At 39.1% G+C, this 26,621-nt stretch overlaps 2 protein-coding genes and 1 non-coding gene across 4 annotated transcripts in view; 2 read left to right on the top strand and 1 right to left on the bottom strand.

Moving 5' to 3' along the window:
• Nucleotides 1-18,114, top strand: part of USP50 (ubiquitin specific peptidase 50) — a 43,474-nt gene extending 25,360 nt beyond the window's left edge. Inside the window, exon 7 of the mRNA XM_037054619.1 lies at nt 17,416-18,114. Within this exon, the coding sequence (XP_036910514.1) occupies nt 17,416-17,607 (192 nt within the window). The 3' untranslated portion in view covers nt 17,608-18,114. The remainder of the gene's footprint in view (nt 1-17,415) is intronic.
• A 426-nt stretch (nt 18,115-18,540) lies between these two features.
• USP8 (ubiquitin specific peptidase 8) overlaps nt 18,541-26,621 on the bottom strand; it is a 46,405-nt gene continuing 38,324 nt past the window's right edge. For both annotated transcript variants that reach the window (XM_037054613.1, XM_037054614.1), the window contains 6 exons: nt 24,426-24,638; nt 23,770-23,980; nt 22,245-22,481; nt 21,237-21,379; nt 19,611-19,743; nt 18,541-19,438 (listed from right to left, as the gene is read on the bottom strand). In XM_037054613.1, coding sequence (XP_036910508.1) covers nt 19,253-19,438; nt 19,611-19,743; nt 21,237-21,379; nt 22,245-22,481; nt 23,770-23,980; nt 24,426-24,638 — 1,123 coding nt within the window. In that variant the 3' untranslated portion in view covers nt 18,541-19,252. The remainder of the gene's footprint in view (nt 19,439-19,610; nt 19,744-21,236; nt 21,380-22,244; nt 22,482-23,769; nt 23,981-24,425; nt 24,639-26,621) is intronic.
• On the top strand, nt 21,836-21,964 carry LOC118992655 (small nucleolar RNA SNORA31). Its single transcript, XR_005067675.1, has one exon. It is a non-coding gene; the product is annotated as a small nucleolar RNA SNORA31 (small nucleolar RNA).

Below are 26,621 nucleotides of genomic sequence, written 5' to 3'. Positions count from 1 at the left end.
CAGTTCAGTTTTCTCAACACCATTTGTTGAAAAAACTTTAGCACATTCTATGTGCTTGCTTTCTCTGTCGAATATTAATTGGCTATAAAGGTGTAGGTTTATTTCTGGGCTCTCTAGTTGGTTCCACTGCTCTACATGTCTCTTTTTATGCCAGTACCATGCTGTTTTGATTACTATGGTCTTATAGTATAGTTTTATATTGTATAAAATGATCCCTCCAACTTTGTTCTTCTTTCTCAAGAAGTGCTGTTGCTATGTGGGGCCTTTTGGGGTTCCATATGAATTCTTGAAATATTTGGTCTAGTTCTGTGAAATACATCATTGGAATCTTGAGAGGAATTGTGTTGAATCTATAGATTGCTTTGGGTAGTTTGGACATTTTAATGATGTTAATTCTTCCTATGCATGAACACAATTTGTGCTTCCACTTATTTGTATCTTCTTCTTTTTCTTTCTTAAGCATCTTATAATTTTCTGAGTATATGTCTTTTACTTCCTTGGTTAGGTTTATTCCTAGGTATCATATTTTTGTAGCAGTTGTGAATGGGATGGTTTTCTTAATTTCTCTTTCTATTACTTTGTTACTGGCATATAAAAATGCGACTGGATTTCTTAATATTAGGTATCCTGCTATGTTGCTGAATTCATTGGTCAGTTCTAGTAGTTTCTGGGTGGAATCCTTTGGGTTTACCATGTGAAGTATCATGTCATCTTCAAATAATGAAAGTTTTACTTCTCTCTTTATTGTCTTAGTGCTGTGGCTAGGACATCCAGTACTATGTTGAATAAGAGTGATAAAAGCAGACATCCCTGTCTTGTTCCTGATTTTAAAGGGAACGCTCACAGTTTTTTCCCATTGAGTAAGATAAGACGCTGGCAGTGGATATGTCATATATGGCCTTTATTACATTGAGGTATTTTCTCAATCCTACTTTGCTGAGAGTTTGTATCATAAATGAGTGCTGGATTTTATTGAATGCTTTTTCTGCATCTGTATATCTATCTATATATGATCATATCTATATATGTTCATATGGTTTTTATCCTTCATTTTATTTATGTGGTGAATCACATTTATTGACTTGTGAGTGTTATACCAAACTTGCATTCCTGGAATAAATCCCACTTGCTAATGGTGTATGATCTTTTTGAGGTGTTATTGTATTTGGTTTGCTAATATTTTTTTAGGATTTCAGCATCTGTGTTCATTAGGGATATTGGCCGATATAATTTTCTTTCTTTATAGTGTCTTCATCTGGTTTTGGAATTAGGATAATGCTGGCATTGTAAATCATTTTTGGAGCCTTCTTTTCTTTTGAATTTTGTAAAATAGTTTGAGAAGGAGAGGTGTTGTTCTTGAAATGTTTGGTAAAAGTCACCTGCGAAGCCATCTGGTCCAAGGCTTTTGTTTGTTGAAAGTTGTATTTTTTTTTCACTGCTTCAATTTCATTAGGTGTAATCTGCCTATTCAGATTCTCTGATTCTTCCTGACTTAGTTTTGGAAGATTGTATATTTCTAAGAATTTATCCATTTCATCAACATTGTCCAGTTTGTTGGCATATAGTTGTTCATAATATTTTCTTACAATTACTTTGTATTTCTTTGGTATCAGTTGTTATTTATTCTCTTTCATTTCTGATTTTATTTATTTGGGTCCTTTCTCTTTTTTTTCCTTAATGAGTCTCTTTAAAGTTTTGTCAATCTTATTTATCTTTTCAAAGAACCAGCTCCTTGATTCATTGATTGTTTTTATCTTTTTCTAGACTCTATTTCATTTATCTTTGCTCTGATCTTTATTATTTCCTTCCTTCTACTCACTTTGGGCTTTGTTTTTTTTTCTTTATCAAGTTCCTTTACGTATGAGGTAATATTGTTTATTTGAGCTTTTTCTTGTTTTTGAGATAGGCTTGTCATGCTATGAATTTCCCTCTTAGGATTGCTTTCCCAGTGTCCCACAGACTTTGGATTTGAGTGTTCTCATTTTAACTCATTTCAAGGTATTTTTTATTTCTTCCTTGATCTCATCTTTGACCCATTCATTATTTAATAATATGTAATTTAGTGTCCATGTCTTTGTGTGTTTTTTAGTGTTCTTATGGTTGATTTCTAGTATCATAGCATTGTGGTCAGAGAACAGAGCATTGTGCTTGATATGATTTCAGTCTTCGTAGATTTATTGAGACTTGTTTTGTGTCATAACAAGTGGTCTATCCTAGAAAGTATTCCATGTGCACTTAAAAAGTATGTGTATTCTGCTGCTTCAAGGTGAAATGCTCTGAAGATATAAATTAAATCCATTTGATATAGTGTATCATTTAAAGCCATGGTCTCCTTGTTGGTTTTCTGTCAAGAAGATCTTCCATTGAAGTCAGTGTGGTGTTAAAATCCCCAAGTATGACTCTATTTCTATCTCTTCCTCTATGTCCATCAAGTTTTGCTTTATACATTCAAGTTCTACAATGCTGAATGTGTAAAAGTTTACTAGGATTCTATCCTCTTGTTGCATTGTTCTCTTCATCATTATGTTGTATCCTTCTTTGCCTCTTACTGTAGCCTTGGTTTTAAAGTATTTTGTTGGATAGAAATACTGCTACCCCAGCTTTTTTCCTTTCCATTTGCATGAAATATCTTTTTCCATCCTTTACTTTTAGTCTGTGTGTATCTTCCGATCTGAAATGGGTCTCTTGGAGGCAGCTATATATGGGTCTTGTTTTCTTATCCATTCAGCTACCCTATGTCTTTTGGCTAGAACATTTAAGCCATTTACATTTAAGGCGATTACTGATAGACACGTATGTAGTGCCATTTTATTGTTAGACTGTTTTCCTCTGTTTTTTCTTTCTTTCTCCTTTTCTTCTTCTTTAACTTCTTCTTTGCTTCTTGTTAAAGCAAATTCTTTAACATTTGTTGCAGTACTGGTTTGTTATTAACAAACTCCTTTAGCTTTTTCTTGTCTGGGAAGCTCCTTATTTCTCCTTCAATTTTAAGTGATAGCCTTGCTGGGTAAAGTAGCGTAGTTGTAGGTCTCTGCTTTTCATCACTTTGAATATTTCATGCCACCCCCTCTGGCCTGAATTGTCTCTGCTGAGAAATCAGATAACAGTCTAAGGTGCTCCCTTCTATGTAACTACTTGCTTTTCTCTTGCAGCTTTTAGGATTCTCTCCTTGTCTTTAAGCCTTGTCATTTTAATTATAATGTGTCTCCTCATCATAATTAAAGTATCTAAAGATACTCATTGGACCCATAATGAATCCAACTTGTTTGGACTCTCTGAGCTTCCTGAACTTGTGTGTCTTTTTCCTTCACTAGATTAGGGAAGTTTTTGATAATTATTTCTGCAAATATGTTCTTGATCCTTTGCTCTCTTTCTTCTTCTGGTAATACCATGATGCTTATGTTATTATGCTTCATGCTGTCCAAAATGTTTCTTAAGCTCTCCTCATTTAAAAAAATTCTTTATTTTTTTCCTTCCTTCCTTCCTTCCTTCCTTCCTTCCTTCCTTCCTTCCTTCCTCTGTCTGGGTGTTTTTTTCTACCTTGTCTTCCAAATCACTGATTCAATTCTAAGTGCTTCAACTAACCTACTGTGTGTTCCTTCCAGTGTACTATTTATTTCAGATATTGCATTCTTTATTTTTTTTAATATTTTTTAAGATTTTATTCATTCATCTTTAGAGGGGAAGGTAAGGAGAGAGGGAAAGAAATATCAATGTATGGTTGCCTCTCCTGCATCTCCCGCCAGGAACTGGCCTGCAACCCAGGCATGTGCCACAACTGGGAATCGAACCTCAATCCTCTGGTTCACAGGCCTGCGCTCAATCCACTGAGCTACACCAGCCAGGGCCATTCTTTATTTTTGACTGGTCCTTTTTTATGGTTTCTATTTCTTTTTTTCATGCTGGTGAGTATCCTTATAATCATTACACTAAACTCTCTATTTGATAAATTGCTTGCATCCATTTTATCTAGTTCTTCTTCTGGAGAATTCTCTTATTCTCTTATTTCTTTGTCTTTCCATTTTGACTGCTTCTTTGTATTTTCTGACTTAGTTGTTAAACTGATCAGTAATATGGCCTTAAGCTGAATCCAGCAACTTGGCTTAAGCACCTCAGGGTGGGGCAGAGCAATTCCATGGGTGGGGCTATTGCTTCCCCTCAGACTGAGGCCACTTGGAGAGGAGTGCTCCGCCTGAGAAAGATGGCTCCTGAAGTATGGGGAATGACTCACCTCAGGGATCCTGGGGGCTTTCTTTCAGTTCTCTCCCCAGAACCACCAAGCCCAGACTTTCCTCAAGCATCTCTAGTCCACTCTGCCCTCCCTGTGCTGGAGCCTAGGGTAAGTGGCTGCAGATGAAATTTTGTGCATTGACTTTTTAAAAGGCTCTCTGCATCTCCCGCCATTTCTCCCTGGCCCAGAGAAATCCTGCTGCTTTTCACAGCTGGCTTTTATCTGAGTTCTTTTCTCCTCTGGTGCTGTAGGCAGGGGAGCCCAGCTTGGGGTTCAGACCCCACCCTTCTCAGAGGGAATCCTGACCATTGAAATATCCCTCTGGATCTTCAGCTGCCCTCTGTGGGAGCCAAGCCAGCTCTCTCACTCCTCTTCTGCACTCCTTACCAGTCTCATTGTGGTGAAGTGGTTTCTTCTGTCTGTCCTTGTTTGTAAGGCTTCTCTCCAGCAACTGTTCAGTTGGTTCTTCAGGATGATTTCTCCACAATTTAATTGTAATTTCATCTTGGTCCTGGAAGGAGGTTAGTATAGCTTCCACTTTCTTCTCTGTCACCTTGGATCCCTCTCCTACATTTTACTTAGATACTGTTGCAATTACACTTAGTACTTCAGCTTCCATACTTGACTTAAAAGCCTTAAGTTAATTAAGATCACATACTCTTGTCTCACACAAATGGAAGGATCTTGGAACACTACAATTCTGATGACCTAACTACTATTATTGTCTTTTTTCTCCATGTAATTTATTTATTTATTTAAATTGTATTGAAGTGACATTGTTTGATAAGACTATACAGGCCTCAAATGTAAAATTCCGTAATACATCATCTGTATATTGCATTGTGTGCCCACCACCCAAAGTGAAATGTCCTTCTGTTACCATGTATCTGACCCCCTTTATCCTTTATACATCCCATCTCTCCTTCCCTCCGGTAACTGCTATACTCTTGTCTGTGTCTATGAGTTTTGTTTGTTTTTCTTCTTTGCTCATTTGTTGTTTTCAGTCTTGTATCCCACATATGAGGGAAATCATATGGTTCTTAATTTTTTCTGTCTCACTTATTTTGCTTAGTATGCATGACATTCTCAGGATCCATGCATGTTGTCACAAAGGCAGTATTTCATCCTTTCTTATGGCTGAGTAGTAGTCCACTATACACATACAGTTAGGCAAAAGTTAGCTTTTGGTTGTGAGTATGTGAAACAGAGTTTGTTCTTGTATTATTATTGTTATTTGTTTATCATCACATTATTTATTTGTATTTTAAAAATTATTTCATGTCCTTACTTATGTTTTGTCTTTTAGGTAATGATGGCTAGTAATTGCCCACTCTTGTATTCCCACATCTTTTTTCCGCAATCCCCTATTGAAGGACACACCAGTTGCCATGTCTTGGCTACCATGGATAATGCTGCAGTGAACATAGGGGTGCATATAACTTTTAGAATAAATGTTTCAAATTTTTCGAGTACATACCCAGAAGAGAGGTGGCAGGGCCATATGATAACTATATTCTTAATTCTTTGAGGAGCCTCCATATTGTTTTTCATAGTGGCTGTATCAGTTTACACTCCCACCAGAGGTGAGTGAGGGTTCCTTTTTCTCCACAACCTTTCCACACTTGTTATTACCTGTCTTGTTAATTATAGCCATCCTCCCAGGTGTGAGATGGCATCATTGTAGTTTTGATTTGTATTTCCCTAATAGCTAGTGAAGTTCAGTATCTTTTCATATATCTCTTGTCCATTTATATGTCTTCTTGGGAGAAGTGTTTGTTCAGGTACTCTGCCCATTTTTTAATTGGATTGTTTGTTTGGTATTGGGTTGTTTGAGTTCTTTATATATTTTGGATATTAGCCCCTGGTTGAAGCTGTTGTTTGCAAATATCTTCTCCCAGTCAGTTGCTTGCCTTTTGTTTTGTTGGTGGTTACTTTTGCTGTGCAGAAGCTTTTTAATTTGATATAGTCCCATTCATTTATTTTTGCCTTTACTTCACTTGCCCTGGGTGTCAAATTCTTAAAATCCTAAGAAGGTCCATAAGTTTAGTACCTATGTTTTCTTCTTTTTTCCTTTCGGGTCATATAGTTAGGTCTTTGATCCATGTAAGTTTTGTATATGGAGACAAACAGTAGTCTAGTTTTATTCTTTGGCATATGGATTTCCAATTTTGCCAGCACCATTTATTGAAGAGGATTTGTCTTCTGCATTGTATGTTTTTGGCTCTTTTGTCAAAAATTAGTTGCCCAATATATGTGTGTGTCTATTTCTGGGCTCTCAATTCTGTTCCATTGATCTGTATGTCTGTTTTTCTGCCAGAATCATGTAGTTTTGATTACTGCTGCTCTGTAGTGTAATTTGAAGTTAGAGGGTGGCACCTCCAGCTACATTCTTTTTTTCTGCAGATTGCTTTGGCTGTTTGGGGTCTTTTGTGTTCCATACAAATCTGATGATTTTTTTTGTTCTATATAAAAAATGTCACTGAGATTTTGATGGAGATTGCATTAAATCTGTATGTTGCTTTGGGTAATATGGGCATTTTAACTGTTGATTATTTCAGCCTATGAACATGGAATAGCTTTCCATTTCATTGTGTCTTTTTGGATCTCTTTAATAATGTTTTGTCGTTTTCAGTATATAGGTCCTTCACATCATTTGTTAAGTTTATTCCTAGGTATTGTATTTTAGTTGCAGTTGTAAAAGGTATTGTTTTCCTTTTATTTTCCTGAAATTTCATTGTTAGCATATAGGAAAGCTGTGGATTTTTGTATATTGATTTTGTATCCTGCAACTTAACTGTATTTGTTTGTTGTCTCTAATAGTTTTTTTCGGTAGCGTCTTTAGGGTTTTCTATGTAAAGAATTATGTCATCTACAAAAAGTGACAGTACTGCTCCATTCCCAGCTTGGCTGCCTTGTATTTGTTTCTCCTGCTTGCTCTGGCTAGGATTGTGCTGAGTAAGAGTGGTGAGAGTGGACACCCTTGTCTTGTTCCTGAGTGTAGAGGGACAACTTTTAGTTTTCACAGTTGTGATACTAGCTGAGAGTTTGTCATATATGGCCTTTGTTGTGTTGAGATACCTTCTATCTATAACCATGTTATTGAGTGTTTTAATCATAAATGGATTTTGTATGTAATCAGATTCTTGTTGCATCTGTTGCTATGATCATATACAAGTGTTGATTTTTATCCTTTGTTATGTCAATGTGATGTGTTACATTGACCAGTTTGCATATGTTGAACCACTCTTGTGTCCCTGGAATGAACACTACTTGATTGTGGTGTATTACATTTTTTACATATTTTATTTATTTATCTTTAGAGGGGAAGGGAAGGAGAAAAGGAGAGAAATATCAGTGTATGGTTGCTTCTTGTGAATCCCCTGCTGGGAACTGGCCTGCAACCCAGGCATGTGCCCTGACTGGGAATCCAACCGTGATCGTGTGGTTCGCAGGCCCGTGCTCAATCCACTGAGCTACACCAGCCAGGGCTACATATTTTAATATATTGTTTTATTCAATTTGTTAGTATTTTTTTAGGATTTCTGCATCCATATTCATGAGAGATATTGGTCTATAGTTTTATTTCCTAGCGTTATCATGTGAGGTATTGGTATCAGGGCTATGTTGGCCTCTTAAAATGTGTTAGAAGTACTGCCTCTTCAATTTTTTTATTTTTATATTTTATTGATTATGCTATTACAGTTGTCCCATTTTTTTTGTCGCCTTTATCCCCTCCAACCCTGCACCGCTCCCTCCTCCCCACTCCTGCATTCTCCCCCTTTGTTCATCTCTGTGGCTCCTAAAAGTTCTTTGGTTTCTCCATTTCCTATACTACTCTTAACCTTCCCCTATCTATTTTACGTTCTTATTCCTTGTACATTTCCTTCCCATTCTCCCCCTCCCCCCTGATAACCCTCCATGTGATCTCCATTTCTGTGATTCTATTCCTGTTCTAGTTGTTGGCTTAGTTTTTGTCTTTTAGGTTCAGTTGTTGATAGTTGAGTTTGTAGTCATTTTACTGTTCGTAGTTTTTTTTTAGATTTCACTTATTTATTTTTAGAGATAGAGGAAGGGAGGGAGAAAGAGAGGGAGAGAAACATCAATGTGTGGTTGCCACTTGTGTGCTCCCCATACACCCCACCCTGGGATCCTGGCCCACAACCCAGGTCCAACTGGGAATCTAACCAGCGACCCTTTGCTTTGCAGTCCAGTACTAAATGCACTGAGCCACACCAGCCAGGGATTACTGTTTAAAGTTTCTGATCTTCTATTTCTTAGGTAAATCCCTTTAACATTTCATATAGTAAGAGGATTGGTGATGATGAACTCCTTTAATTTAAGCTTATCTGGGAAGCATTTTATCTGTCCTTCTATTCTAAATGATAGCTTTGCGGGATAGAGTAATTTTGGTTGTAGGTCTTTGCCTTTCATCATTTTGAGTTGTTTGTGCCAATCCAGACTAGATGGCCTGAAAAGTTTCTGTTGAAAAATCAGCTGACGGTTTTATGGGACCTCCCTTGTATAACTATCACTTTTCTCTTGCTACTTTCAAGATTTTTTCTTTAGTCCTGGCCAATGTGGCTCAGTTGGTGGGAGTGGTGGTGTTCTGTACAGCATTTGGTTGGGGATTTTCTCAGTCAAGATACATACCTAAGTTGTGAGTTCAATCCCTGGTCAGGATGTGCATGGGAGACACCAATTGAGATTTCTTTCTCACATCTTTCTCTCTTTCTCTCTCCCTCTCCTTTCCTCTCTCTCTAAAATCAGTCAACATATTTAATTTTTTTAAAAGATGCTTTATCTTTAACCTTTGGCATTTGAATTATGATGTGTCTTGGTATGGGCCTCTTCAGGTCCATCTTGTTTAGGAATCTCTGCACTTGCTGGACTTGTATGTCCCATTTCCTTCACAAGCTTAGAAAATTTTGTCATTATTTTTTCAAATAGGTTTTCAGTCCCTTGCTCTCTCTTCCTGGTACCTCTATGATGCTAATGTTGGTATGCTTGATGTTGTCCCAGAGGCCCCTTCAACTTCTCATTTTAAAAATTCTTTATTTTGCTCTTTTATTTGTTTTTTTTTTCCTGCTATTTTGTCTTCCAGAGCAGTGATGTGGTCTTCTGCTTTAGCTGCTGTTGATTTCCTCTGATGTGCTCTTCATTTTAGTTATTGTATTCATTTCTGATTGGTTCTTTTTCATGATTTTTCTGTTTTATAAGTTTTCACTGAGTTCAGTGAAAACTATTTTTCCCCTGGAAAAATCTATTTTTCCTCTGAGTTTATTGAATCCTTATAATTAGTGTTTTGAACTGTGTGTTTGGTAAATTGCTTATCTCCATTTTGTTTAGTTCTTTCTCTGGAGTTTGTTTCCTGTTTTTCATTTGATACATGTTTGCCTTCTCATTTTAGCTGCCTCCCTGTGTTTGTTTAAATGCATTAAGTAGAGCTGCTATGTCTCCCAGTCTTGGTGGAGTGGCCTTATGTGGTTGATATCCTGTGAAGCCAGTGGCATAGTCTCCCTGTCCTGAGCTGGATGCCCCAAGGGTGTCCCTTGTATGAGTTTTCCATGTCCCCTGGTCGTAGTTGAGCCTTTATTGCTATTGGCACACCAGTGGGAGGGATTGGTCTTCAGCTAACTGGCTGTGAGGACTGGCCATGAGCACAGCGACAAGATGTTGTGTAGGGGATGAGCCTGTGGAGCAGGAGTTGCTTTCGCTAGGCTGTGGTGCCAGTCAAGCCCACCCTTCAGGTGTGTCATTTATGGAGCGCGTTGGATGGTCTGAAGCTGGCACTGGGTGTGTTGGTTCTGGAGCTTCTTAGAAGGGACTCCGGTGTAGGCCAGTTTCAGCCACCACTTGTGCCCACCTTGCTACCACCTGGTGCTGGACTTGGGTGTGCTTTGGAGAAGCTACACTGCAAACCAAGGCTGGCTGCCACTAATGCTGGCACTTTTTGAGCTGCCACCCCACACTGGAGTCACTTCCCTTCAAGAGGAATGCCTCGGACCCCAGAAGCCCTTTATCTCACTCAGATGCACTCCCTGCTGGTTTGCATAGTTAGATGTAATGGGGACTCTGTCCTGGCATTATGCCCTGGGTTGGCAAACTTGGTGTTGAGCTGGGACCCCTTCTCAGGGGGGACTTCCACAGCTGAGATATCCTTCTGAACTCTTAATTGCCACACCACAGGTGTGGGACCTGCCTGTTCTGTGCCACCACCCCTCCTACAAGACTTGACATGGCTTCTTTATATACTTAGTTATAGGAATACTAGTCTTCAGGTGTTTCTTAATGATGGTTGTTTAATGTAGTCATACTCCTGATGTGGTCATGGGAAGAGGCAAGCAGACTTTACATCCTCCACCATCTTGACTGGAAGTCCAACCTATGTCTTCTATTTGGAACATTTAGTCCATTTTCATTTATTTGTAAGTTATTTGCTTTATTAATTTTCTTGTGGTTGTTTTTGTTGGTCTCTGTTGCTTCCTTCTCTTTATCACTTTCCTCTAGATTTACTGGTTTTCTTCAGCATTTTGTTAGGGTTCCCTTCTCTTTTGTGTGAGTGTGTATTTTTTGAAGGTTTTTGGTTTGTGGATATATTATGTATGTATATATGTACATGTACACACACACACACACACCCATCTGGTATATCTACAGCAGTCTACTGTAAGTTGATGGGCATTTAAGGTCAAATGCATTGTTAAAGTGCTACATCTTAGCTCCCCATACGCTTTATGTTCTTGAATGATGTTTTATATCTTTTTGTTTTGTTTATCCCCTATTTGTGGTTATAGTTAATTTTGCTACTTTTGTCTTTTACCTTTCATAATAGTTTTTAAGTGGTTGATTCACTGTGTTCATTATATATTTGCCTTATGGTGATGTCTTTTCTTTCTGGAATTTTCTCATTTATGGTTATGACCTTTTTGGCATAAAGAAGAAACTTTTAACATTTCTTATAAAGCTAGTTTAGTTGTGGTGGGTCGACTCCTTAGTGTTTGTTTGTCTGGGAAACTCTGGATCTCTCCTTCGATTCTGAATGATAAGTTTGCTGGTAGATTACATGTTCCTGTCTTTCAACACCTTAAGGATTTCTGCCAGTTCTTTCTGGCCTGTAAAGTTGCTGCTGAGAAATCAGCTGATAGCCTTATGTGGTTTCCCTTGTATGTGACTCAATTCCATCTTGTTGCCTTCAGGATGTATCTTTATTCTTAACCTTTGCCATTTTAATTACAGCATGTCTTGCTGTGGCCTCTTTGGGTTTGTCTTGTTTGGAGCTCTCTCTGCTTCCTGGGTGTCTGCTTCTTTCCCCAGATTAGGAGTTTTCAGCCATTATTTCTTCAAATATATTTTCTGCCCCTTTGTCTCCTCTTTTCGACAGTCCTAAAATGGAGTTCTTTGAATTTTTAAAAAACTGTTTTTCAAGTATAGTTGTCTTCATATTCACCCCCACCCAACTCCCCCGCCACACCCATCCCTGCCTTCTGCCCTTGATCCTACTCCCTTTGGCTTTGTCCATGTGTCCTTTATACTGTTCCTTGATGACCCTTCACCCATTTTCCCCATTATCCCCCCACCCCTCTGGTTACCATCAACGTGTTCTTTATTTCATTGTCTCTTTCAGGCACACAGTTGTTTTTTCTTCAATTTTTTATTTAATTATTTTTCAAGTACAGTTTTCTATTACTCCCATCCCATCCCACCCCTGTGCTCCCCCCCTTCCCTCCCATTTCCACCCTTCTCAGTTGTTGTCCATGTATCCTTTATACATGTTCCTCTAAATCCCTCCCCTATTTCCCCTGAAATTCCCTCCCCTCTCCCCTCTGGTCACTGTCAGCCTGTTCTCTATTTCAGTGTCTTTGGTTATATTTTTCTTGCCTGTTTGTTTTGTTGTTTAGCTTCCTGTTAAAGTAAGATCATATGGTATTTGTCCTTCAACACCTGGCTTATTTCACTCAGCATAATGCTTTCCAGTTCCATCCATGATGTTGCAAAAGGTAGGAGCTCCTTCTTTCTTTCTGCAGCATAAAATTCCATTGTGTATATGTACCATAGTTTTTTGATCCATTCATTTACTGACGGGCACCTAGGTTGCTTCCAACCCTTAGCTATTGTAAATTGTGCTGCTATGAACATTGGGGTGCAAAGGTTCTTCGGGATTGGTGTTTTAGGGTTCTTAGGATACAATCCTAGCAGTGGAATTGCTGGGTCAAAAGGCAAGTCCAATTTTAGTTTTCTGAGAAAATTCCATACTGTTTTCCATAGTGGTTGTACCAGTCTGCAGTCCCACCAACAGTGGACCAGAGTCCTCTTTTCCCCACACCCTCTCCAACATTTGTTTATTGCTTTGTTTATGATAGCCAATCTGACTGGTGTAAAGTGGTATCTCATTGTGGTTTTAATTTGCATCTCTCTGATAGCAAGCGATATTGAGCATCTCTTCATATGTCTCTGGATCCTCTGTATGTCCTCCTTGCAGAAGTGTCTGTGCAAGTCCTTTCCCCATTTTTTAATTGGGTTAGTTGTCTTCTTAGAGTGAAGTCGTATGAGTTCTTTGTATATTTCGGAGATTAAACCTTTGTCTGAGGTATCATTGGCAAATATGTTTTCCCATACAGTTGGTTGTCTTTTTATTTTAATGCTATTTTCCTTAGCTGCGCAGAAGCTTTTTATTTTGATGAGATCCCATTTGTTTATTCTTTCCTTTATATTCCTTGCTCTAGGGGCCATATCAGTAAAAATGTTGCTGCATGAAATATCTGAGATTTTCCTGCCAATGTTCTCCTCTAGGACTTTAATGGTGTCACAGTTTATAGTTAAGTCTTTCATCCACCTTTAATTTATTTTGGTGTATGGTGTAAGTTGGTGATCAAGTTTCATTTTTTTGCATGTAGCTGTCCAGTTCTCCCAACACCATTTGTTGAAGAGGCTATCTTTACTCCATTTTATGTTTTTGCCCCCTTTGTCAAATATTAATTGACTGTAGAGAGTTGGGTTTATTTCTGGGCTCTCTGTTCTATTCCATTGGTCTATGTGCCTGTTTTTATGCCAGTACCAGGCTGTTTTGATTACAGTGGCCTTGTAATACAGTTTGATATCAGGTATTGTGATCCCTCCTACTTTGTTCTTCTTTCATAACATTGCAGCTGCTATTCAGGGTCTTTTATGGTTCCATATAAATATTTGAAGTGTTTGTTCTATGTCTGCAGGCACACTGTTTACCTCCATTTCACTAAGGTTTGTTTCTTGTATCTTCATCTGGGGCAAATTCTTCTGTCTTCCCATTTTGTCTGTCATTCTGTGTTTCTTCCTATGAGTTAAAAGTAGCACTCTCTCCTGATCTTGAAACAGTGGCCTGTTGACTACCAGATGCCTTTGTTGTCCAGTTGTAATGAGGGCGGGTATGTGTGGTACCTGGTATGCCTCCTAACTGGAGGGAAGGGTTCCAGGCATGGCAGTCTGGTGCACAGGTGTGTGGTAGCTCCTATTGTTCTGGCTGTCCACAACCAGAACGGAGTCAAGGCAGGGCAGCCTTCTGTGTGTGCCCTTCCGAGCTGGCTGGGGCCACCTGCTGTGCTCTAGCCAGGCCTGAGCAGGGCTTCCCTGAGTGCGATGTGGCAGTGCCCTACCACTTTCACTTCCTCTGGGCAGAGCAGCTGTGTGTGCACCACACTTTGCTACTTTTGCACTTTCTCTGGCCCAGTCAGTCCTGCGTGTGCTCAGCAGTGCCCCACTAGTCCCCCACTTTTTCTGGATTCAGCATCCCTCTGTGGTCATGCAGCAGTACCCCTATCTCTGCAGTTTATCAGGAGGGGGCAGCTCTGCGTGTGCACCCTACCACACAGGGCGGGGATGGGGGGTTGAGCTCCAGGTGGAGGAGTCCTGTACATGCTCTATGGCACCTTGCTTTTCCTGTTGGAATGGCTGGGGATGCACAAAGGCAGCCCTGCAGGTCGACCAGAGGATGTGGCTAGAACTCCCACCCCCTCCTCAAGCACAGGGTAAAGTTAAACAGTGGCAGTCACTGCTCCCTCTGGTTTTGTAGAGTCCCCCCTACCTTTGCTCTGCGTACTCTCATTTGTCCTGCAGAAGCTGTTCAATTGGCCCTCAGTTGTCTCTCAGGAGTGGATCTAAATATTGGTGTACATTGTGCGTTCTTAGGAGGTGGCAAGCTCAGTGGCCACCATCTTGAACTCACCTCTCTAAATTTTAAATTTGAAAATAGTACATTTTTCATTTCTGGAAGTTCTATTTAGTTCTTTTAAAGTTAACTTTAAAAGTCAACTTCTGCCCCTTGTCTATAATAATATAAAATGTTCTTTGTAGTCTCCATTTGATAATTCCATTCTCTGAAGTCCTCGGGGGTTTAATCTTGGCATTTATTGCCTTCCGACTCTTTCTCATGGTGAATTGTTTCCCTGTGTGGTCTGTAATTTTGAATAGTGAGCTCAACATGGCTAGGGTTTTACATGTAGGTTCAACATGTGGGTATTCTGTGCAGCCTGAATTATGATGCATCAATCCAGAAATTCTCTTTCCTCCTGCCTGGCACCCACAAAATACTTCTCACACTAGATTTACAGGATTCTCAAACCAGTCTGTGTTAACTCATTTCTAAAAATGACTTTTCTGCTCTGTACCCACAGCCTAAGCTAAGACAAGCACTAAAAGATGGGACTTCACCCCTCCCTAATTTATCCTTTTACTGAGGGTGAATCTCTAGAGTCTTGGCTGTGTGTGTGGACCTCAGTCCAACTCCTCACCTTGTGGGGACATAAGCCTTTACCTCCTGTCCTTGTGTGATCTTTAAAACTGAAGCATCCTGGTTCCAGACACCAGATAGTATCTTTACTCTGAGGCAGTCACAGCGTCAACCACACATCATGGTACTTATTTTCTCTGGTTTTGGCCCCTGGGGTTTACTCTTACTAAAAAATCTTTCAAGTCAGCCACACAGGTCAAAGGGTGTTTACCCTCTTTTATCCAGCATTCCTTACAGTTTTACAATGAAGGCTCTCAGGCTAATTTTCTCCCATAATCCCTGGAAATGGAAGTCTTTTAAAATACTTGACCATAGTCCTGGCTGGTGGTAGCTCAGTGGACTGAGCGCAGGCCTGCAAACCAGATGATTGCGGTTTGATTCCCAGTTGTGGCACATGCCTGGGTTACAGGCCAGTTCCCAGCAGGGGATGCATGAGAGGCAGCCATACATTGATATTTCTCTCCTTCTCTCCTTTCCTTCCCCTCTAATGATAAATAAATAAAATCTTTAAAAAATAAAATAAAATACTTGACCATATTCTTTTTTTTACACTAAATCATCAAAACTGAATACTATACTCCAGTTCTGTCTCATCACTTCAGAACATTAGTTCATTGTCTGGGCACTGCTTATCCACCAGATATTTTCTTTTTTCCTCATCCAAACTACACCACACTATTATGGGCACCATTTTATAAATAAGGAAACTGAAGCGTGTCAACTTANTGATTGTGGTTTGATTCCCAGTTGTGGCACATGCCTGGGTTGCAGGCCAGTTCCCAGCAGGGGATGCATGAGAGGCAGCCATACATTGATATTTCTCTCCTTCTTTCCTTTCCTTCCCCTCTAACGATAAATAAATAAAATCTTTAAAAAATAAAATAAAATACTTAACCATATTCTTTTTTTTACACTAAATCATCAAAACTGAATACTATACTCCAGTTCTGTCTCATCACTTCAGAACATTAGTTCATTGTCTGGGCACTGCTTATCCATCAGATATTTTCTTTTTTCCTCATCCAAACTACACCACACTATTATGGGCACCATTTTATAAATAAGGAAACTGAAGCGTGTCAACTTAAGGTCATGTAACAAGGACCAAGACGAGGTCTTTTCATTGTCAGTTTTGGAATATTTCTCTAACAGGGTATCCAACCTTTTGGTGTCTCTGGGCCACACTGGAAGAAGAGTTGTCTTGGGCCACAATTCAATACACCATGACACGTAATCACAAAAAGATCTTGTTTTAAAGTAAATTTACGATTTTATGTTAAGCTGTATTCACAGCCATCCTGGGCTGCATATGGCCTGCAGGCCACAGGTCGGACAAGGCTGCCAGGGCAGAGGAGATGAAGGTCTCGGGAACACTTAGGAAGCTCCTGCTGCACGCTCACCCTGTGAGAGGAGATGCCTGACAATGGCTCTGAGACCAATTTTATTACCCCATTTAAACAGGTCAGGGAATTAAAGCTCAGAAAGGTTAAATAAATTCCTTAAGGTCCTTATTAGCAGACCTGAATTCACAGTCAAAACTGACAAAAAAATATTTTTTTCCTTTAACACCAGGGACTAGCAACTTACTCTGTAAAAGGCCAGGCAGTACATGTTTAGGCTTTGCAGGCTATACAGTCTCTCCTGCAACTATTTTCTTGTTGTTGTGGAAAAGCAGCCAGTGAGAAACAAGAGAATGAGCATGGCTGTGTTCTGATAAAACTTTATTTAAGGACACTGAAATCTGAGTTTCATAGGCTTTTCACGTCACAAAATAATCTTCTGATTTTTTCAACCATACAAAAATATAGACTGCATTCTCAACTCACAGGCCATACAAAACGAGCATCAGGCTGGATGTGGCCCATGGACAGTCTGCCAGCCCCTGCTCCGCACTGCGCCACCGCCTGGGAAGGGCAGCTTCCAGTGCCTCAGGGTCAGTGAAGACAGGGAAGAAGGGACAGGTTCTTGAGGGGAGGGCTGCTGCACGCCCTCACACCGCGTGGCAGCAACCTGCAGCTGTAGCGATGTCTGGTTCCCATGTCACATGTCTTTTTTCGAGCCTATTTTAGCCCGTCTTCAAAGTTAAAATATAAGCTCATTTATGAAAAATAACTATCTTATTTTTAAATTTCATTTGATGTTTAATAATCTGTGTACAATAAGAGCTCAGTAAGTATTAACTGGTAAGTATCAGTCAAGTGCTATCCTATTTCATTCAGATTCTAGTAAGTAATCAATGGGCACCATATATAAGTAGTTCATAAAATGAGAAACAATATAGGTCAAGCTAAATGTATAATTCAATTTAACACAATTACCATTTCCTTTTAATTTAGTATAAGGGACACTTATGAAGAGTATTTCTTGCCCTCCACATCAGATGATGTGCACAAGAATACTGAGCCTGCCCTTCCTTCCTCCCTAGAACCACTTTGGCGATCTGGACGGTGGCCATTACACTGCTTTCTGCAAGAACTCAGTGACCCAAGCCTGGTTCAGCTTTGACGATACACGAGTCAGTGAGATTCCAGACACTTCGGTTCAAACTGCGACAGCCTATCTCCTGTTCTATAGCTGCCAGCCCTTTTCTATACCTATAGAAAAATGCATGAGCTAGGAAATTGGTGTTTCCTGAAAGTTGCAAAACAAGCAATCAGAAACTAGCACTTAAGTTTTGCTTTGTTATTAAATTCTTGCAACTTACTCGCATCACTGTTATTTTTCCTTCTGGCATATGTGCAAAGAAGATGGGTCCCTGCATGTTGAGAAAGGCAGAATGAACATAATGCAATGCTAATGGCCAATGGCTCAGAAAAGCACTACAGGTTACATAGTAAATTCAAGCTTCAAAATTCAATGTTTATTAGGGTATATTTTTATCAAGTATCTCATAATTATATATATGTGCACACATATATCCCACAAAGATACTTAATGGAACAAAAATAACTTTTGTCCAAGTGGCTCTGTGAGCTAAGAATGTGATTGAAAACTATCTGATTGGATAATTTAGCCAAGAAACGATATCTCTTAGACTAACTGCTGAACATGCAAAGCTGTCAACTCTGGTATTCCACACCCCTCCTTTCGTCTTCTGCTTGCGCGCCCACCAGTGGTGACACCTTTCAGAAGCACCCTTGGAGTGTTTTCACCAAGTTCATGTGCAGCAACTGTGTCTCTGAAGTAAGGGATAAACCCTAAGCTCCTCTACTTCTTTTAATACATCACTTTGTATTAAAAGATGTGCTTCACAAAGCAGTGAAGCAGTTCATTTTGCAGTCATGCCTGACTCCTAGTCCTTTTTACTTTAATCACAAGGTTTCTACTACCCTTGACAGAATGAGTCTCAGTCCTGTTTCTTACTGTGACTCCCATATGCATTCCAGGTCAAGCTGAAGGAAAAGTGGGATTGAGTCCTGATGCTAACAGGGTAAGCAAACGAAATTTTAAGTCACTAGTGGAATAAAGTGTGTGTGCGTGTGCGCATAAAACCTCCAGTTCTACTGTCCTATATTTGATAATACAAATTAAAGACAGAACACGTACAGTATTTTAAATTATTTTTCTCATTAGGATTTTAATGTTAAGTGTAAATGAAAATTCTCATTTTAAAAAATTAAAGAAAAGTTTCCATTTATTTTTTTAGAATAAAGATTCAGTGCACAAATACAGCCCAAAGCCGAAAGAAAATAGCTTTGCCCTGTCATTTCCCTAAGAAAGCACTGCGGTTACTCAGAATTGGCCTAAAGAAAAAAATAAGAGGAATCCTTTGAGTTCTAGGTTTCACAAAAGGGCCACATATTATGCTATGTGCATCAATCTGATGTGCAAGTGTGCAATAAATATATACACGTACATTCCTATCTGCTTTATATCATTCTAGGGTATTCACAGATCAAGCTGAGAATCAGAGAGGTGAAAGGCCGGAACAGTGAGAATGAAAGGAAAGGATACGTGGTTTTTAGACGAGTAGAATAATAATGCTTAGCTAGTTAATTATTTCAATTTTGGAGCAAACTCAAAACGTTGTTTTGAAATAAATGGTACCTCTAAGAAGTGTTTACTGCAATACTTGTTAAATGTCACTAGTCAGTGTTTTGATAATAGCACTGACCTGGAATATATGGTGACAGTAACATAGCTCTCACGGTCTTAGAACTCCTCTAAATGGCCAGCTATAGCTACCCGGTAGCTTTAGAAGCATTTTCAGAGTTGTGTAGCTCAGCCTTTTAAAAGATAACTAGCTCATAACCTACTTCTTCTTACGTGGCTACTTCAGTTGCTCGTGGTCCCAAAGAAGTATAAAAGAGGATATAAGCTGCTGAAGATTTCACAGAAGAAACGGAGATATCAGAAACTTCGTGATCATCAAATTTAAACCACCGCTGTCTTGCTGCATTTTTACAATAGGCAGTGTAGTGGCCTCCGTCCAGCCCACCGTAGTGGTTCTGTGCCAAACAAAACAGAAAATCAATTCAAATTGAATTTAAAATACATCAATGGTAATTTCAAAGCTTATGTTGTTCTTACTTTCTTTTCTCTGAGGTAAGGACCCATTTGAAACTTACTATTTTCAGTCTGTTTTGAGAGAGAAAGTATTTGGTTTAATGACATACTTACTGAAACAGAAAACAAGTTGTATTTCTTCAAATTATTCTTTGGACCAATAACATACTGCGACAAGTCAAGATTTTCTAACGGGAAGTCCACAGACGTCTGCAGCTTCTGTTTCCACCTTCCATCATAGGAAAAGCTGCAGAGCCGAGCACCACAGCAATTACGTGACAGAGCAAAGACATCAGAATGAACCCTAGTTCGTTTACTAACGATCTACATTTTCAGCCAGGACCATGGAAGCCATTTCAGTCACACACTCAGAATTTTAATGGTGGAGAGACCTCTTAAAAACATTTGGTTTCACTGCCACTTTACAAGTGAGGAAACTGAGGTGCACACGTGCCGAGTGGCTTCCCCAAGGCGAACCGCTGGAGTGGCAGAGACAGGACCGCACCTCAGTCCTTGAACCCCGAGACTGGCTGGCCTCGTTAGACGCATACGCCGTAACGGTACAGAGTTCTGAAAACCAACGTTTATGATGCCAATCACTACACAAGTACAGAGGAAAGACTTGAGCTGCTTAGACTTAAGCTTGCACTTTCGGGGAACCGAGAGCTTGAAAACACAAGCATGGAGACGAGTGACTGAAACAATGTCATTCCATTACCCTGGCACACTCTGCTTGTCAAATACCAAAACACTGGTGTTTCGGTTGGTGTAATATGGTTATTTCAGAATTATTTTTAAAAATCTGAATTCTGAACCTTTTATATTTTTAGATACTCTCTTAGAGTAGCATGCAGCATTAAAAACTTCCACAGAACAAATGCGTAATCGTTTCCGTAGTGTTTACTTCCACCTCCACCATCCTCAAGAAGGAAAGGGCAACTGACAGAACAAATTTTGTTAGAAAATTTACACAAGGGCAATTTGAACTAGTCAATGTGAAAATTAACGTAACTGCCTAAGAATCTCCAGTACTACAAGATGAAACAAAAATTATAGCTCTCAATAAAAAGACGGAATTTTCTTTTAAAAAGTTTTTTTAAAGTTTTTAAAAAAAAATCACTCTCATACCACTCCACAGATGGATTACACAAAGAACCAGAGCAAAAGACCCAACGCACATTTCACAACCCCCTCCCTTTGCTCCTTCTATACTTCGACACGCCAGATGTTCTTCACGGGCTGGAAAAGTCTGCGCAAAACTACGCCTGCACTCAACAATGTTATCCTTAAAATTTTACTTTTAAAATAACGCTTTAAACAATCATATTTCACTTTCAGCACAGGATTGTACCTTTTTATGCTTAGTTCGGTGTTTGAAAAAATTTTATCTGCTAATATGTTAGAGTTACGCTATATAACATTTTAACATGTTAATAAATTTTATTGACGTTTTGTGATGACTTATAATTTTTACATTGGAAATGGCATAACTTGGTTTCATTGATTTTAAAGACAGAATTACATGAAAGACTGATGCTGTCATTTTGCTCTGTTACTGCAAACACTAAGCTGAACTGGAGTCTCGTTACTTCTGCCTTATTTCCCTGAAGATATCCTAACCAGTAAATCTCCCTTGATTGTGCATCCTTAGTAGGCAGTGCCACACTGACCCGGAATGAAGGATGTAGAGTCCCCTCATCTAAACTGTACTAAGCAAGCAGAAAAAATTTTGCCCTTTACCGTTTCAGATGCACCAAAAGCACAGGCGGCAACTTCCAGATTTCTATCTTTTTCAGAGAATCCCTTCGGGCTCTGCAATGACTGCAGTAAAATCTGTTGTTATCTGTGAGTTTTTCTTCTTTGGAAAATAACCTAAGGCAATCCTGGAAGGCAGAGAGAAACAGTAGATACTCATGATTCATTCCTTCATCACAGTGCCATTGGGCATCTATTCCTAAGTTACTCTGCCTGGCACAAAGGACACAACAGTAACTAGCACAAAACCATTCTCGCCCTCACAAAGTTTGCGATCTGGTGAGAAACGCAGAGCAAGCCAGAAATGGCACCAGAGTGTGGCGAGTGCACCTGTGGCGATGGGAAGAAGCACTGCATCTCCTGAGGGCACACACCTCTACCTGGGGGCCCAGGGAAGCCTTGGTGGAAGCAATGGCATCCTCGAGGAAGTTAGCACGAAATGATCAAGTGATCTAAACTGCACTGCTGTGGTGTGGAAAACAAAATATTTATTTGATATCCCCATGTAAAGCAAATTCTTATAAAAAGCATACCTAAACTAGAGTCAACATATAATTTCCAAGTTAACTTAAAAAGCTTCTTCACTGCATCCAACGACAGCCCTTGAACAACCTGAAGTTGTTCTTTTGGTTTGCACTGGGATGGGAAAGAAAAGAATCCCTGTGCTTCTGTCTGTGTGTGTGGCGGCTCAGACTGAATAGCGGACTACATCTGCAGGGAGAAAGAAACTTCTTCAGAATACAAACTTTCTAAAAAACCTATTTTTTAGCAACTCGGAAAGCATATTTAATAAGAAACTTTTGTATCTTTAAGAAATTCTGGGAATTTTTTTCTAGTCTACATAGGTCTAATTAAAATAATTTATGTGTGATTTTTACCTATAAAATGTTTATAGGGGTAAAGAACAGAAATAAATTGCTGAAAGTGTATCTCTATCTGTAAATAAATAGCATTTTTATTCCACAAATCATTTCCTCTCAGTTATAAACGTACCTGTAATGTACATTTACTTGTGGATGCTAGTGGTAGAGACAAGTACATGAAGGCCTCAAATGTCCTAGACTTTCTGTGACAGGTGAGGCACTGTACTGTGGATTTAAATTGACCCTGAAAGAGTGCAACAATAATAGATTCATTGAGCTGCTTGTGTTTCTGCCAAGCATATTCTGCTGCTTTAAAGTCATCAAGATGATCATTATTTTCTTCTTTATGCCTCTTCCGATTATCGGCCTGGAAATAAGATTTTTTAAACTCTGTATTAGTATCTCAAAGTCAGCATTTAAATATAAAATGAAAAATATACTAAATACAGACACTTTGCAGATTCAGAAACACTTCAGATTCTTTTCATAAAGGCATTTTAATACCATTAAATACTACAAAATTCTAGCCAAAAAAGCCTCCTAAGAAACCAAAACCTCATTTTATCAAAAGGGTGCAACTTAGGGGAATTGCTTAATAAGACAAGACATGCCACATGCAGTTCCAACTAGACAGACGTTATCCTGTTGTCCTAGTCTCAGGGATGGACACACACTAAATACACAGTCATGTACATACACGTGTGTATGTGTATGTATATATATGTTCAGTGGGAGACCTCAAAGGCATGTGAAAGAGGGGGACAGCCTGGGGCTAAAAGCCTCCGTGGTACTTAAACGGATGGGTCATTTACGTAGCGACACATGCCTCAGTGTGGTTATATGGGGTAATTCTTATTTCAGGAAAAAAATAGAAGATAAAGTACATAAAGGTTATAATAAGTATATATATAATATGCAACAATGTATAATATACAAACATAATAGGAGGTTCAGGCTGTCTATAGCCAATCTTTTATAAAATCCTTTTCCTTTCATATACACGTAGATCACAAACACAGTATCTCCAACAACTGTTTTAACACTGATAAACTATGGTCATACCTGGTAACATTTTAGTGAGTAAATACAAATCCTATATCCTTCGTTTTAAATACTAGACCTATCAGATTTGTGTTTTATAGCTCTGCACCTTAGTACAAAGTCACTAGACATAAACCACCACCAACCATAATTTTAAATTACTGTAAAAATGATTACAGCCCTGGCTGGGTAGCTCAGTTGGTTGGAGTATGGTCCCAATATACCGACATTACCAGTTTGCTCCACAGTCAGGGCACATATGATCAATTTTTATTTTATTTTAGTTATTTATTTATTTTTAGAGGGGAAGGAGAGAGGGAGAGAAACATCAATGTATGGTTGCCTTGTTGCCTTTTGTGCGTCCCCTGCTGGTAGTTTGCCTGCAAGGAACTGGCCTGCAACCCAGGCATGTGCCCTGACTGGGAATCGAACTGCGATTGTCTGGTTTGCAGGCCCGCGCTCAATCCACTGAGCTACACCAGCCAGGGCTTTTTTTTTTAAATTTTATGATCAATTTTAAAAAAATTAATAAATATAGCAATATTTTAAAAAATGATTACAGTGCTGAACAATGCTAAAGAGTCTTAACAATTTAAAAAAATCAAATTTCTTACTTTATTTAGATCTTCGTGGAGACCATCCATTAGGAACAGAAGCAGCTCTTGTGAATCTTGCTGGCTATACCCTGCAAACTGATCATTGATCTTCCCAATGGTAGTTTTAAAGTCTTTAGGACTGATATACCTGTACTGTCCTGTCCACAGTGCTTTCATGATTATGCCAAATTCTTCTGCCACTTCGCCTTTATGCCCCAACAAATTTGACCTTGGCAAATAAAGGTACAAAAGCAATACAGGAATTGTAAAAAGTCAAGGACAGTGGGTTCTTGATGTCAACATTAAACTATGGACACACTATACCCCTACACTACAACGCTTATTCACAGGTTTACTGCCCCATACCCTACCAAACCCTACTTTGATTACACCCCTCCACCTCGCTTCTTTCTGATGCCAACCCTGCACCCTCTGTCATCAGCAGGCTCTAGTTTGTGGCAGTAAGGTTCTTGCCTTCTTGCACTGCTCCTTTCCTGTCTGTCCTTTACCAATCAGACACTTTTCTCTACATCTTAAGAAAAATGTAGAGTTACACTACATTTTTAGTGTAGTAAAAGTATTTTTGCCTTTCCTAATTTGACTTCTCTGGAAGGGGCTAGATAGTTACATCACCCTTTTAACACTATACTGCAAAAAGTAAGAAACTTCTTTACCTGTTAATATCATCCTGGTAACAGTTTCGGTTGAAATAATCAGCCAAATGTGGAGCATTACATAGGCACTGCAGTATTGAGTTCATGTAACAAGTATTTCCTAAATTACGAAGTCCAGTGAGAGCTGGTCCAGATCCTCCAAACACAGGATTGAGGTTTCGAATCTGAGAAGCAGAGAGCCTTGTGATCTCAGCTTTAGGGTAGCATGTGGGCCTGAGAAAGAAAAAGTGTGCAAGATGTCTTAGAATACACAGCAAGTGAAAGTGAAGTTCAAATTACAATGGCAGCAAACTCCAGCATGTGTACCGTAGTACACAGTAAACTTGTAAAGTGTTAATAAGTTGACTCATAAGGTACTAGGTCTTATAGAACATTTAATATCTACATGACATACTCTGTGACCTTTCCATGAAACAGATTCTGTTTAACAGAAACAGATACCTTTAACCTCTTATGTGGGTCCATGGTTCTTACAGACATTGTAAGATAGATTCTCTCTGCCTTCTCGTGAACAGGTAAGAAGCTTTAAGTAAAGAAGGCTCTTTCAAACTCCTTTAAATGGACCTGGGAAGTTTAGTATTACCAAATGTCAAACTCAATAGAATGCCAAAAAAGGGATTATTTTTATACACAGGAGTGGGGGCAAAAGTAGGTTTACAGCTCATATGGAAAACAGTACATAAATAAATAATAATGCAAGAATAAAAACTCTTGTAGTATATAAAAACTCTTGTGTTTTGCATACTCACAACTGTAAACCCACTTTTGCCCACTCCTGTATACAATTATGCAGCAGATCAAAGGAGGCAGGAAATTATTTGGATACTATTCCCTGAGGTCAAGAGCTCCACTGACAAATATGGTAGCCACTGGCCACAGGTGGTTATTTAAATTTAAAATTTAAAAAAATCCAGCCCCTCATTTACATTAGTCACAATCCTAGAGAGAGGAGAAGGGAGGGAGATGGAGACGGGCAGAAACGTCTATGTGAAAGAGAAACATAGACCGGCTGCCTCTCATATGTACCTCGACCAGGGACTGGACCCGTAACCCAGGAATGTGCCCTGATTGGGAATTTGCTCTGTGGGATGATGCCCAGCCGACTGAGCCACACCAGTCAGGGCTGAACTATATATACATATTGCAGTCAGCTTTTTTTTTCACATGTTCAAGTGTTTGCACTCATGAACTCTTTCTCTGTTCAATGTATATAAAAATACATAAACTGCGTATGTGATACTTTTAAACTGTCAAATTAAAAAATTTTATTAAGAATGATGTTGCAAGAAGGAATGAACTCTCACCAGTTTTAACAGCAAGCCCTAAAATCTGTAACTAGATTTATAGATTAAAGAAAAAATCTCCACATAATTCCCTAATTGGCAGGTAAATTCTCAGAAGTAATATGTATCAACTACATTTTTGGGAAGTATTACCAGAGGGGCTAAAAAGATTGCCTAGTTGAAATTCCTTGGCAGTCAAGAGGATGTACATTAGAAACAGAAAACAAAGCCATTTACAGTCACACCTCAGTACTCACTGGCTGGCTTCAAAATTCGTCAAACCCTGTACTCATCGTATTTTGAGGAGAAAAAATGTTTTAGCATTCAGCATGTGCTCGGGACTCGCCACACTTGCTAGAACGTGTATGAGTCACGATGCCACCCCACAAGAGCAAATGCTTCATCATTTTGCACTTACGGGTTACGGCACTCATCACAAGTTCCAGAATGAATTAATGACAAGTACTGAGGTACTGTACTGTATTGACACTTCCAACCATTCCCCTCCCCAAAAAGGTAAAGTTTAGAAGTGGTAAGTGGACTTAAAAATTTTCACCTCATAACCCTATCAGTCATGAGCCAGAGCCATTTGAGAATGCAAAAAGGGATAAAGCCACAAACATATTTCACTGAGATACTGTTTTGGGAAACTTACATGAACCTACTGATCACTACATGTGAAGAGAACAGCAGAAGTACAGTGAAGGAAAAGGGAACAGCGTAAGGATTAGGATCTGATACACAGTACAATGCTTGTTATTTTAATGCTATGTAAGTCTGCTCCCCTATTACTGGCTAACTCAAAAAAAAAGTTTAGAATTTGAGAGCTGCACTAAGGCAAACTCAACAAGCCTATTAATTATGGTACTCAAAGGGAGATTTAGGAAGTTTGCGAAAACTTCTGGGTAGTCTA

The sequence above is a fragment of the Sturnira hondurensis genome, unplaced genomic scaffold, assembly GCF_014824575.4.
Source record: "Sturnira hondurensis isolate 20B ecotype Veracruz unplaced genomic scaffold, ASM1482457v3 Scaffold0008196, whole genome shotgun sequence".
NCBI classification, from domain to species: domain Eukaryota; kingdom Metazoa; phylum Chordata; class Mammalia; order Chiroptera; family Phyllostomidae; genus Sturnira; species Sturnira hondurensis.
Note: the sequence above shows the minus strand (reverse complement) of the source record. Positions and strands in the feature narration are given on the sequence as shown.